General features: G+C 43.4%; 1 protein-coding gene across 1 annotated transcript in view; it reads right to left on the bottom strand.

The window, feature by feature from the left end:
* The window catches only part of ST3GAL3 (ST3 beta-galactoside alpha-2,3-sialyltransferase 3), a 199,828-nt gene that overhangs the window by 113,252 nt on the left and 72,956 nt on the right, over nucleotides 1-13,620 (bottom strand). The window contains 1 exon segment of the mRNA XM_019428981.2: nucleotides 3,161-3,208. Coding sequence (XP_019284526.2) covers nucleotides 3,161-3,208 — 48 coding nt within the window.

The raw sequence follows: 13,620 nt of genomic DNA on the forward strand, positions 1-13,620 counted from the left end.
CTCTGCTCAACTTTGTAACTCTTTCCTGTTGTTCATATTGGGTAATTTCTATTGCTTTCCTTTCAAGGTCATTGATTCTTTGTTCTTCATCTCCATTTTGTTATTGAGTCCACTCAGTTTTTAAAATTTCAACTATTGCATTTTTTTTCTTATATCTCCATTTGGTTCCTTTTTATTTCCTTTTTCGGGGGTAGTGGCTAACAGTTTCTATCTTTTTTGCATCAATACCGTTTGCCCTTATTTTGGAGAGCATTTTCATAACAGCTTCTTTAAAGGAAGTGTCTGGTTATTCCAACATCTGTGTTGAGATGTTCCTGGTTCTTCACATGATGATTAATTCTGGATTGTATCCTGGATATTTTGAATATGAGGTTATGAACATTTAGGTCTTGTTTAAATCCAGTGGAGAGTGTTGACATTTTTGTTTTCCCGGACTCTCAACCAGGTTGGATTTAGGTGGCAAGTTTTGACCAGCCTTCCATAGGTTATAGTTTCAACGCCAGTTCCATTTTCAAAGCCTCCTCAAGTGGGTCCTCTGTGGACACCACCCAATGTCCAGTCTAGGACTCAGTCAGTGGTCTATCCCTTGGACCACTTCTCAGAGTCTTTGGCGTTTGCTAGAATCAGATGCGTGCGTGCACAGCTCAGCGGTTAGCTGTTCATAAACAACTTTAAAGGGCTGCTTTCCTGAGCTCTTCCCTGTTTTCTCCTGGTGATTTCCAGTTCATCAGGCCTCCCCCTCTCGGACCTCTGGCTAGACAGCTGAGATCTTAGTTACTGCCTTCTCCCTCACATTTCCTGAACGGTACCCAGATCTGGGCCCCAGCAGCAGGAAGGCAGAGGAAAAAGAGCAACCGATTTCACCCCCTGCCCCCACCATCCTGGGATTACAGCTCCTCTGATCAGAGAGGAACATTTCCCTTTTTCAGTTTTAGGTGCTTGGCGACCCCACTGCTGTCACAGGCGGTACCACCACCACTATAGTGGGGCTGCCTGCCGTCTAAGGCACGAGGGAAAAGGGAGGAAAATAAAACCAACCTTTGGAATTTCCCCCTCTGTCTGAGTCTCAGAGCCCCGTCCCCGCCCCAGAGCCATAACTAGAGGTCTTCTGGAATTCTCTCTGGCTGTCCTCTAACAGGCACTGCTGGGTTTGGGGCCTTGCATTGAGGACATGGGATACCAGAGGAAAAAATGAAAAATTCACTGCCAGCGTGGTAGTGCTTTTAATTCTGGTCTCTTCCCCCAATCTGCCTACTACTCTTTATATTTCAGAGTCCTCAAATAGCTGCTAAATGCACCTGTCCAGGCCTTTAGCTGCAGCCAATGAGAGAGATTCCTGTCCATGTATCTTGTACATATATCCTGGTACATACAGACGCATCCATTTCTGTAGGGAATATAGCTACGAGAGGAAGCGCCAGCTCATGAGGTATGTGTATATTCAAATTGTGCTAGATACTACATAGTCTTTTCTAAAGGGATTGCAACCAATTTACCCTCTGACCAGTGGAGACCCAGAGTTTCCACTGTCCCACATCCACACCAATACTGGAATATGGAGCTTTTCAAGTTTTGCTACTTTGGTGGATGTGCAGTGGTATCTCAAGGTAATCCTAATTTGCCTCTCCCTAGGCAGCGATGCAACCGAACACGTTTTCATAAGTTTATCGGCCATTTGGATTTCCTCTTTCATGGAGTGCTTACTCAGGCCTTTTGCTTGTTTTGATACTGGGTTATTTCTTTATTCCTGTTGATTTCTGTAGCTCTCTATTCTGGAAACACACCCTTTGTTGGCTGTTCATGTTATAAATATCTTTTTTTCACTCTGGATTGCCTTTTCATTCTCTTAATGGTGTCTTCCTGGTGAATGAGAAGTTCTTAACTTTAATACAGCAAAAGCGATCGATCTTTTCCTATAGCAGCAGACACAACTTTTGTGTCTATTTAAGAACCTTCTGTCTGTCCACTCTATCTTAAAGTGATCTCTCTTGTCTCAGCATTTGAGTGGAGTATACCTCAAGCATACAAAGTATGAAAGAGCAAGATAGCAAGGGAGAGAGTATGAGCTCTAGAGGTGGACAGATAAGAGTGGTCCTGGACAGGTTACTTTACCTTTGGGAGCATTAGTTTCTTTTATCTGTAATCAAAGATACACTATCCACCTTGCACGATGTGTATAAAGCACCTACCACAGTGTTGGCACATAGTAGGCCCTTAGTAAGCAGTGGTAGCAGTGATTATAGTCTCTGAACTCACCTCTCCCCTTGCCCACATGGCCACAACTGTCAAAGCCTCAGGGCTGCTCTGTGAAACACCAATCTGCTGCATTCAAGGACAGCTACACGGATTCAATTAACTGCCCTCGGCAGGCCAGCAAAGTCTCCCTGTTGTTCACAGGCAGCACCCACCACCAAGGCCCACTATCTCCAACTAGAAATGCAGGCTTGATGCCCGGAGATGCTCTTCTCACAAAGGAAAGTCGTCCTGGGGCTCCCATACGAACGTGATGTCAGCCAAGGTGAAGAATCAAAACGACGTCTCTTTCTGCTCACCGCCAAGCTCCACTGAGCCGGAGTGATTTGGTGTCAAAGGTGACTTGTAAGTCCATATGTGGGTCCCACATTTCGACACAGGGAAGAGAGGCAGCATGATGACATGCATGTGGGTTGGCACAAGTACACAGTAAAGTGCACACCCTGGAGGGGGTGTGTATTGGGGTACATGGGATGTGCGTGCAAACGTGCAACAGTGTATGTCCGCAGGAAGCCGGGACATTCTCCTCAGCCTAAGGTTTTGCTGGAGAGGCCTGATAATTATCTACTCCAACATACCCAGAGCTCCGGCCCTCTTAATGCCCTCTGCCCCACCCTCTAGGCCGCAATCTGTGCTCAGGAAACAGATTCCTGTTCTATGGACCTGGATGGATCTGAATGAGGAAGGAGCATCTACTGCAAATTCTTTAAGCAACTGGCAGAGTCTTCTAGATGCTACATCCCACTTCTGAGACCACAAGTCTCCAGAAAAGCTTCATAAGACTTTCCCACAATCCTGAGATATCCCACTGCCCTTCCCAGAGACCCCCTCCCCCACCTCACCAGGCTCCACTTCAAATGTGGCCAAGTGCTGAGTGCAGAAAGGACAGAGGGGGGAAGATTGGTACCTGCGCCTAGTGTTTGTCCAGCGGAGTCAAAGGAAAGAACCACTGAATCTGCAACACAAGAGGACAAGTTCATTTCTTTCTCCTTGCTAGAGTTAAAAAGACAAAAAAAAAAAAAAAAAAAAAAAAAAAAAAAAATCCAAGCTCCCACTGACTCTGCCCAAACCCTCCCCCATGAGGGAAAATCAACTGGATTGGAACTCAGCTGCATAGACAGCCTCCACAGGCCCATGCCCACCCATCCACTGGGCCAGGAGGCCCTACCGAGCCCAGCCCCTAGCCTCCCACCACTGGGAGGAACGTCTCAGGGCAGAGACAGGCCTCAAATTCTTCAGAGGCATTTCCTGCAAAACTAGGGGACAAATTTACTTTTTTTCCCCCCTTCTTATAATGAAAATAAAATTAAAACAATGCAAAAGAAAACTCTTCTGCAGCTGGTTAAAGGCACTAACATTTCCCTTTGACTTCTCCCTTTCTTTTCCTACTCATATACCCAATTTGTTTATTATTTCTTCCCCAGAAGGGCTTAAAATGGCCTACAGGAATTTACAGGACACACTGGAATTTTTTAAAAAATGAAGAAGTCAAGAAAGGAAAAATATTACATAGTCCGGGGAATGTTAGTGCACAAAACGCATGCCATGAGGACCTGTGCATACGCCACAGGTGGAATCAAGAAGGCTTGAGCTCCCAAACTGCCAAAGGAAAGGAGAAAATGAACAGTCACAAGATTTAGTACCCACAGCACATTCATTCATTTGACCAGTCAGCAAATATTTATTGGGCATGACAATATGCTATGACTTTGAGATACAGCCACAAACAAAAGGGCATGGTCTCTACCCTCACAGGTCTCCCTAACATCAGTCTAAGAGACAAAAAAAAAAAAAAAAGTTACCAAACAACAAATCACCCAACTAAAAATTGTCTGAGTGAAACAGAGTGCTTTGAATATCTCTATTAAGAATCAGACCGAGGGACACCTGGGTGGCTCAGTCAGTTAAGCGTCTGACTTCAGCTCAGGCCATGATCTCACAGTTTGTGAGTTCGAGCCCCGCATCGGGCTCCGACAGCTCAGAGCCTGGAGACTGCTTCGGATTCTGTGTCTCCCTCTCTCTCTGCCCCTCTCCTGCTCGCACTGTATCTCTCTCTCAAAAAATAAATGAACATTAAAAGAAATGAAAAAAAAAAAAAAAAGAATCAGACCGAGTTTGGAAGGGGACTGGGGGCTGGTTAGGGAAGGCTTCCCTGAAGAAGTGACACCTGGACTAACAGCTGAGGGATAAGTGAGGGTTAAACCCCACAAACCCCTGGAATGAGGCATTCCAGGTAGAGAGAATACCTGTGTGGAGACCTGAAGCGTGATGCAGCAGGGTGCTTCGGGGCGACTGAAGACCAAAATATAAAAGCAAATATGAAACAGTCAGCAGGAAGAAATTTCTCCTATGGGTCCTAATAATAAAAGGGGATCCTATATAACGTTGAAGACTGTAACTTCTACAACATTTCTATAATACATAAGCGTGACTCTTGTATGGCTATTTCTTACAACGCGAGCTCATACAAAATGATGGAATAAAGCCAATGCATAATTCAATAAAAGCTATTACAAGGAACACTGAGATAAGGCCCAAGATAACCCCAGAAACCCCAGACTCAAAAGGGATCATATTCAAAAGGCTCACTCACCACCAAGGAAAGCCAGCTAGATGTATATAGGACCAGGGTCTATAGCCACACCCCCACCCCAGCCATATCCTCTGACCTCAGGCTGAGGTCATTTTCTCTTAACTGCACAAGGAAACCCAACACATGATAAATCATTATCATAACTGTACATAACATCTGTCCCCGCTGCTGGACTATCAGCTCCACGAGGGCAGACACTATACCTGCTTTATTCCCTGGCACATTACCAGCAGAACACCGGGAAGTAACCATCTGCTGAAGGGCCCGACCGTGGCTCAGTCGGTTGAGCGTCTTACTCTTAATTTCAGGTCGGGTCATGATCCCACAGTTGTGGGATTGAGCCCCGCATCGGGCTCCACGCTGAGCATGGAGCCTGCTTGGGACTCACTCACTCTCTCTCTCTCTCTCTCTCTCTCTCTCTCCCTCTGCCCCTCTCCCCTGCTTGCATGCACTCTCTCTCTCTCTAATAAAACAAAAATTTACCCATTTGCTGAATAACAGTGCCTAGAGAAGTAAATGGATCACAGATGCTTCATAAATATCATGTCTTAAAACCAAATGTTTACAAAGAACAAGGTGGCAGAGAGCCGACAGATATGGTATCTGATAAGGGTCCAGAGGCAGACATTCTGTGCTTCCAATTAAGGGCAGATCCATATGCCGTGAAACCTACCAAGTAGAAGGTAGGGTTGAAGTTTTCTCACAAAGATGCAGAAGCACAATTAGGACACCTGGCTGATCAGATAGGTGACCGTCCTATCTCGTATGAGATCAAATCAATGTCTCATTCTACAACCTCTTCCTCTTTATCAACATTTCACACATCTGTCTTCTCTCAGTGCTACTGCTCTTCTAGAAGAGAGCCCCTTATTTTTTGTCTCTCTTTTTTAAAGAAGCTTTACTGAGGTATAATTTACATACTATAAAATTCACTCATTCTAAATGTACAATTCAGTGGTTTTTAGAAAATTTGCAGAGCTATGTAACCATCACCACACGCAATTTTGACATTTCCATCATTCCAAAAAGATCCCACATGTCCATTTACAGTCCTGCCCTGCTCTCACCTCCAGCCCCAGGCAACCACTGATTTACTTTCTGTCTCTGTAAATTCCCCTTTCTGGACATCTATCTATCTGCTTTTGTTAGAACTGTTCCATAGCCCCTAACCATACCCCTGCCTCTGATGTGGCCCACTTCCATCATCCTTTATAGCGCTGATGATCTTTCTTTCTTTCTTTCTTTCTTTCTTTCTTTCTTTCTATTTATTTATTTAGAGACAGACAGACAGACTGCAGGAGGAGAAGAGAGGGAGAGAGAATCCCAAGCAGGTTCTGAGCCATGAGCCCAGAGCCCAAAGTGGGGCTTGAACCCACAAACTGCAAGACCATGACCCAAGCCAAGACAAAGAACCGGATGCCCAACTGACTGAGCCACCCAGGTGCCCCTATATCCCTGATGACTTTTCTAAACAGTATGCCTCACTGTGGCTTTGCTCTTAATTAAAATCCTTCAGAGACCAAAAACCATAAAATACCTAAGAATAAATCTAACCAAAGAGGTGAAAAATCTATACACTGAAAACCAAAGAAAGCTTATGAAAGAAATTGAAGAAGACACAAAAAAATAGAAAAAGATTCCATGCTCCTGGATAGGAAGAATAAATATTGTTTAAATGTCGATACTACCCAAAGCAATCTACATATTCAATGCAATCCCTATCAAAATTATAGCAGCATTCTTCACAGAGCTAGAACAAACAATCCTAAAATTTGTATGGAACCAGAAAAGACCCCAAATAGCCAAAGCAATCTTGAAAAAGAAAACCAAAGCAGGAGGCATCATAATCCCGGACTTCAAGCTATACTACAAAGCTGTAATCATCAAGACAGTATGGTACTGGCATAAGAACAGACACTCAGATCAATGGAACAGAATAGAGAACCCAGAAATGGACCCACAAACGTATGGCCAACTAATCTTTGACAAAGCAGGAAAGAATATCCAGTGGAATAAAGACAGTCTCTTCAGCAAGTGGTGCTGGGAAAACTGGACAGCGACATGCAGAAGAACGAACCTGGACCACTTTCTTACCCCATACACAAACATAAACTCAAAATGGATGAAAGACCTAAATATAAGACAGGAAGCCATCAAAATCCTCGAGGAGAAAGCAGGCAAAAACCTCTTTGATCTTGGCCGCAGCAACTTCTTATTCAACACGTCTCCAGAGGCAAGGGAAACAAAAGCAAAAATGAACTACTGGGACCTCATCAAGATTAAAAAGCTTCTGCATATCAAAGAAACAATCAGCAAAACTAAAAGGCAACCGACAGAATGGGAGAAGATATTTGCAAATGACATATCAGATAAAGGGTTAGTATCCAAAATTTATAAAGAACTTCTCAAACTCAACGCCCAAAAAGCAAATAATCCAGTGAAGAAATGGGCAAAAGACATGAATAGACACTTCTCCAAAGAAGACATCCAGATGGCCAACCGACACATGAAAAGATACTCAACATCACTCACCATCAGGGAAATACAAATCAAAACCACCATGAGATACCACTTTACACCTGTCAGAATGGCTAACATTAACAACTCAGAAATCAACAGATGTTGGCGAGGATGTGGAGAAAGAGGATCTCTTTTGCACTGCTGGTGGGAATGCAAACAGGTGCAGCCACTCTGGAAACAGTATGGAGGTTCCTCAAAAAACTAAAAATAGAACTACCCTATGACCCAGCAATTGCACTACTAGGTATTTATCCAAAGGATACAGGCGTGCTGTTTCAAAGGGATACATGCACCCCCATGTTTATAGCAGCACTATCAACAATAGCAAAAGTATGGAAAAAGCCCAAAAGTCCATTGATGGATGAATGGATAAAGAAGATGTGGTGTATATATATATATATATATATATATATATATATATATATATATACACACAATGGAGTAATACTCAGCAGTCAAAAAGAATGAAATCTTGCCATTTGCAACTACGTGGATGGAACTGGAGGGTATTATGCTAAGTGAAATTAGTCAGAGAAAGACAAATATCATATGGCTTCTCTCATATGAGGTCTTTAAGAGACAAAACAGATGAACATAAGGGAAGGGAAACAAAATAATATAAAAACAGGAAGGGGGTTAAAACAGAAGAGACTCATGAATATGGAGAACAAACAGAGGGTTACTGGAGGGGGTGTGGGAGGGGGGATGGGCTAAATGAGTAAAGGGCATTAAGGAATCTACTCCTGAAATCATTGTTGCACTATATGCTAATTTGGATGTAAATTAAAAAAATAAAATTAAAAAAAAAGACAAAAAAACAAAATCAAAAAAAAAAAAAAAAAAAATCCTTCAGAGGGTTCGCACGGCCTGGAAAATAAAGTCCAAGCTCTGACATTCCTTCATTTTCTCTCATTTGCCATTTTTAATATATCTTATGTTCCAGATATGGCAAACTACCTCCATTTCCCCAGAGGCATACACCGTCTTTTCTTCACACATCAGACACACTGTGCTCACTGCCTGTTTGCATGCAAAAACCTCCAACTTTTTCATTAAGATCCAACTCAGTCATCCCCACTTCTTGACGCCTTCTCTGGTCAGTTCTGCTCATCCTCTCCTTTAGGCCAAGACTGTACTGTTATTGTCATTTATTGTAATCCCTGGTTACCTCTCTTTTTCTCTTCTTTTTTTTTTTCTTTTTCTCTTATTAAACATTTCAAGTTCCCTGAGGACAAGGAATATTTATTCATCTTGAGGCTGTGATGCCTAGCTCAGTAACTGACACACAGAAAGTGGTCAAGATGCTTCTTAAACAAAGGAATAAACCGGTAAATGTCCTTGCTTGCTTCCAAAGGTGATGTTATCTAAGTGGTATTTCACAAGCTGGGAGGACAGGGCAGCGGGGAGGGAATCCACTCTGCATACAGATTCTCATTCGACTCAAGTCGACCTAACTGTCCCTGGACAGTGAAGCTTTGGGGGTTCAAGTGTGGCCTCCTCCCAGGAAGATAAAAACATGTGCACAAATCAGAATAAGAAAAGTGGCAGGGAGCTTCCTAGGTTAGAGGCTGCAGTCACCTGGAGAAGATTAGGCCCAGCTTCCTGAGGCGCTGACTGCCCGCACGACCAACAATAAAAACAGCATCTGAAATTTTTATTGCAGTTGACAAGTACTTTTCCAATTGCAATTTACCTTCTTTGTACTCACAAGCAGACTTGAAATAATCTCTTTTAAACTTTTCGATCTAAACAAAGACAAAGGGCTTAGAAGTTAAGTAAAAGATGATAACTTAACTAAGCCTTAAAAGAAACGAGACAAAATGTTAACAGTGGCTGTCTCTGGGTGAAAGAATTACAGGTGATAGTTTTTCTCTGCGCTTTTGCAAAATTTCTACAGTGAACATGTATTCCTTATATCATCAGAAAAAAAAAAAAAAAAAAAAAACTAAAAAAAAAAGAACTCTACTCCAGCTGTAGGATTTTAACCTCTAATTCACTGGTACCAAAGCAAAATGATGGAAAGTTCCTGACTGCCTTCATTTTTCTGTGCATGCCCAAAAGCTGTTCAGCTCTTCCCTGTAGGTACTGAGGTCATCCTTGTATTTCATGCCGTTTAAATATTATCTCCGTGACATCAATTCCTAGCTCAGCTACAACAATTCCTAAATAGACTGGACTTTTTTTTTCTTCCCTCTCCCCTCCCCCACAAATAGTATCAAATGCCTATTATGTGCCAGGCCCAGTGCTAGATACTAGAGACAGGGAGCCGAGTAAGAGACAGTCTCTGCCTTGCAGCCAAGAAAGACAGGCAAGTTCACTGGAACCTAAAATAAAAATAAAGTATGATCAGGGTATGCAAAGAGTAAGCAGTGAGCAGAGGAGAGACTCCCTGGAAAGAAAAAGTCAGAGTGTCGGTGGAATGCTCCCAAGACCACGTGTCCATACCATGGAAGGTGCAAGTAACAGGGCAGAAATTGCAGGAGGAAGTTAGTGACATATTCATGTTTTGTGTGAGTTTTCATGGATTTTGCTTTGAACGTGAAAAGCACTGACTTGAGAATGTTTGGTCATTTGTTGTTTGCGTTTATTCTAAGGGATGGAAGATCACTTCAGACATAAACTACACTGTGGCAGCTAAAGGGGAAAACTCGGTATTCAACAAATCAAGAAGTTTCTTTTGTAAGACGCAGAGCAAGAATATCCAGACTGCTCCCTCTCAGGCTAACAAATATGTCATTTTTATTTCAAGCAGCCCAGGCTCCAGCTGTTCCTGGCTCCCAGGCCAGAGGCAGCCATGTGGTGCACTATACAAGTGAGCAAATAGAATTCCAGACCCAGGTACAACAGAGCATTGCTGTGTATGACTTTGTTCAATGAGGAAACCTAGAATTTACTGGAAATCTTTTATTGTAGTCAGATGTTTCCTGTGTCTGGTTTCTGAAGTGGATAAAAGGAGTATGAAGAAGAGTGGAGCTCAGTCTTTCTAGCACTGGAGGGGCTTCCAAAGCTCAAATGATGTGAACAAGCTATATATTCAGGTAGTACCTGGCACAGTACAGATTCAACATGTATCTTCTGCTATCTACCACGTGTAAGCGCTAGAGATCCACGAATGAGTAATTTAAAAAAAAAAATGTCCCCTCAAACAGCTTGCAAGCAGGTAAAATAAAAACATACAAAGCTGGGGCACCTGGGTGGCTCAGTCGGTTGGGCGTCCAACTTCACAGGTCATGATCTCGCAGTCATGAGTTCAAGCACGACATCGGGCTCTGTGCTGATAGCTCAGAGCCTGGAGCCTGCTTCAGATTCTGTGTCTCCCTCTCTCTCTGCTTCTCCCCCACTTGCACTCTGTCTCTCTCTGTCTCTCAAAAATGAATAAATGTTAAAAAAATTTTTTTAACACACACAAAGCTAAGCATTTGATACTTATCAATATCGTACTATACACCTGATATTTGCTAAGAGGGTAGATCTTAAATGTTCTCACCACAGGCACACCCACACAAAGGTAACTAGGTGAGCCAACGGACGTGCCAACTTGCCTTCTTTCACAAATACATATATATATATCAAACCATCACATCATACACCCTGACCTCACACAATGTTATTTGTCAATTAGCTCTTAATAAAGTTGGGGATAAAAAGCTAAGTATAATACACCAGGATAGAAATAAGAGTAACGAAGGAAATAACTCACTGTTTCTTAATTTAACAGATATTTATTAAATAACTACTGCACATCAGACCTAGGGATACAACGGTAAGCCAAGAACAAGAATGTTCCTATTCTCGAAGACTTTTATGTTTTAGGCAGGGAGCCCGGAAAAAACAGGAGTAAACGATCGAACAAACCAACTTCTGACAGTGAGTAAGTGGTATGAGGAACAGTCAGGGATGTGACAGTGACCGAGACTGAAGTGCAGGCACTGCCAGAGGAAGTGTTTTGGGAAGGCTTCTCTAAGGAGGTGACACAGGGGCCGAGACCTGAAGACAGGAGCCAGCCAAGACAAGATGAAGGGATAAAAGAGCTCCAGGCCAAAGGAGAAGGAAGTACAGCAATCTTAGTACATTTAAGGAACAGGGAGAAGGCAGTTGTTGGAACGCAGACCATGGAAAATAAAAGGAGGTGGGCAATGAGGTCAGAGAGGAAGACGGGAACTAGATCCTTGGGAGGCCCTGTGTAGGAGGCCATAGAAAAAGTCTGCATTGTGTTTTAATAGCTTAAACCCGGGAAGTAACATAATCTGATTTATTTTTTAAATATAAACTTTGCTATGTGGGAATGAAATTGACTATTCTGGCAAGGGAATGAAAGACAGCTTAGGGCAGAGAGACTGAAGGCAGGGAGATTGGTAATGTGGAGAACGCTCATTCCAGAGAGGACACGGCAGCCTGAACCAAGGCAGGGGCAACAGGAAGAGAAAAAATATTGAACAAAAGGAAAACTTTACGGGATGAGTGACTGGTGGGACAAGAGTGAGAGATGAGGAAGGAGGTGGATTATATCTACATTTGGGGCTTGGGGCAAACAGATGGTGACTGCTGCCTGATTGCGAATGGCCTTCATCTAAACTGCACAACCCTGCCCCTCCTCTGGCCACTGACGGCTGGACCACCGTGGGTACCTGACCCAGGGGCAGCCAATCCAAAGACCAATCATCATCCATCTATGAGGCAGATGGGAGTCTGCCTTTGGGAGACTTGAACTGGGAAGTACAGAGAGTTGGGGAGACACAAGCAGACAAAGAAGAGCAAAGACTGGGAGGCCATGGGCCAGACCTGATGCTGGGCCCTGGGGCCCACGCTGGTGGCAGAGATCAGAGTGAAAGCCACAGACCAGCCATTGAGGGCAAAAAGATGCCTTAAAGAGCGGTCTTAAATCCAGAATGTTCTTCCAGTGCCCTCTCTGTGGCATTTGACTGTGCCATGGATCACCTTTCCACTAGACCTTTAGAGTTCAGCTTTTCCTCAGTTCCTTTGAAGCTTACCTTATAATCCTATAATTGAGATTCTCCTTTCCATATCTGTTGCTATCACAGAGCCATCTATAGTATGAGTGGGCTCACTTCCTCTAACTTCCAGTCCTCACCCTTTAATACCCTGGGGCACACTCTCTCTCTCTCTCTCTCTCTCTTTTTTTTTTGGCCTTCCTGATGACGGGGTGTAATGTGTGGATCTGACAGCAGGCTGGACCTGCTCCAAGCACAACTTACCCCACAGGGTCTGACTCTCAGAAGTAAAAGGCCCCACTCGGACCTTAGGTCTAAGCTGTGTTCTCCAATCTAGCTTTACGGAAGAGCCTCAACTTTAGGGCTTTATTGGTCTATCAGCGGCACTAAAACTTTAATGGCCACACGGCTCTTTCTTGTAGATTCTCCATTGCCTAGATCCTGGGGGGAGGGCTCTAACCCCCTAGTCTTAGTCCCTCAATTTCTCCCTGATCCCAAACGAGACCTGAGTAAATGAGATTCCTGAAGATACAGAGAAAGAGGTCAGAAGACAGAATATAAAACACAATCATTAATGTGGTTTATGGAAGAGAAATCAGTGAAATAATTAAAGAGACAGGAGTAGCGGGACAGGGCGAGCCAGAGGAGGTGACAAGCAGTTACAAGAAGGAATGCTGAAATGTGGCAAAGAGGTGAAAGAAAGGAGTAGATGAAAAGATACAGCAGAATTGTCCCCTGGGAAGACATCTGCAACCTTGGTGGGAACAATTTCGGTACAACGATCAGAATGCAGATGCGGCTGTGAGTAAGTAGAGGCTGTTGATACAGTAGACTTATTTCAGGGAGTTTCTCCTTAGATTTATTTCATTAATTTATCAAACATATTTGAGTCCTTCCTAAGCTCAAAAGACAGCAGGAAGGGACGCCTGGATGGCTTAGACAGTTAAACTTCTGACTTCAGCTCAGGTCATGATCTCACGGTTTCATGAGTTTGATCCCCACATCGGGCTCCACACTGACAGGGCAGAGCCTGCTTGGGCGTTTCTCTCTCTCTCTCTCAAAATAAATAAATAAACTTAAAAAAAAAAAAAAAAAAAGGCTGCAGGAAAAGATCCTGTCCCTGACATGGAAGTGTTTACAAACTATCAGGAGGAGAATATAGAGAACTTGCTGTAGGAGTTCAGATGCAAAAGGCAGAGTTTTTGCTGGGAGAACCTGGTAAGATCGTGGAGATGGTGTTTAAGCTTGCATTAGATGACCTTATAGGTCACCTTATAGGCTATGCTGGTAGAGTGCGAACAG

This window comes from Panthera pardus, unplaced genomic scaffold (genome assembly GCF_024362965.1).
Source record: "Panthera pardus isolate Hobbes unplaced genomic scaffold, ASM2436296v1 HiC_scaffold_11, whole genome shotgun sequence".
Lineage (NCBI taxonomy): Eukaryota > Metazoa > Chordata > Mammalia > Carnivora > Felidae > Panthera > Panthera pardus.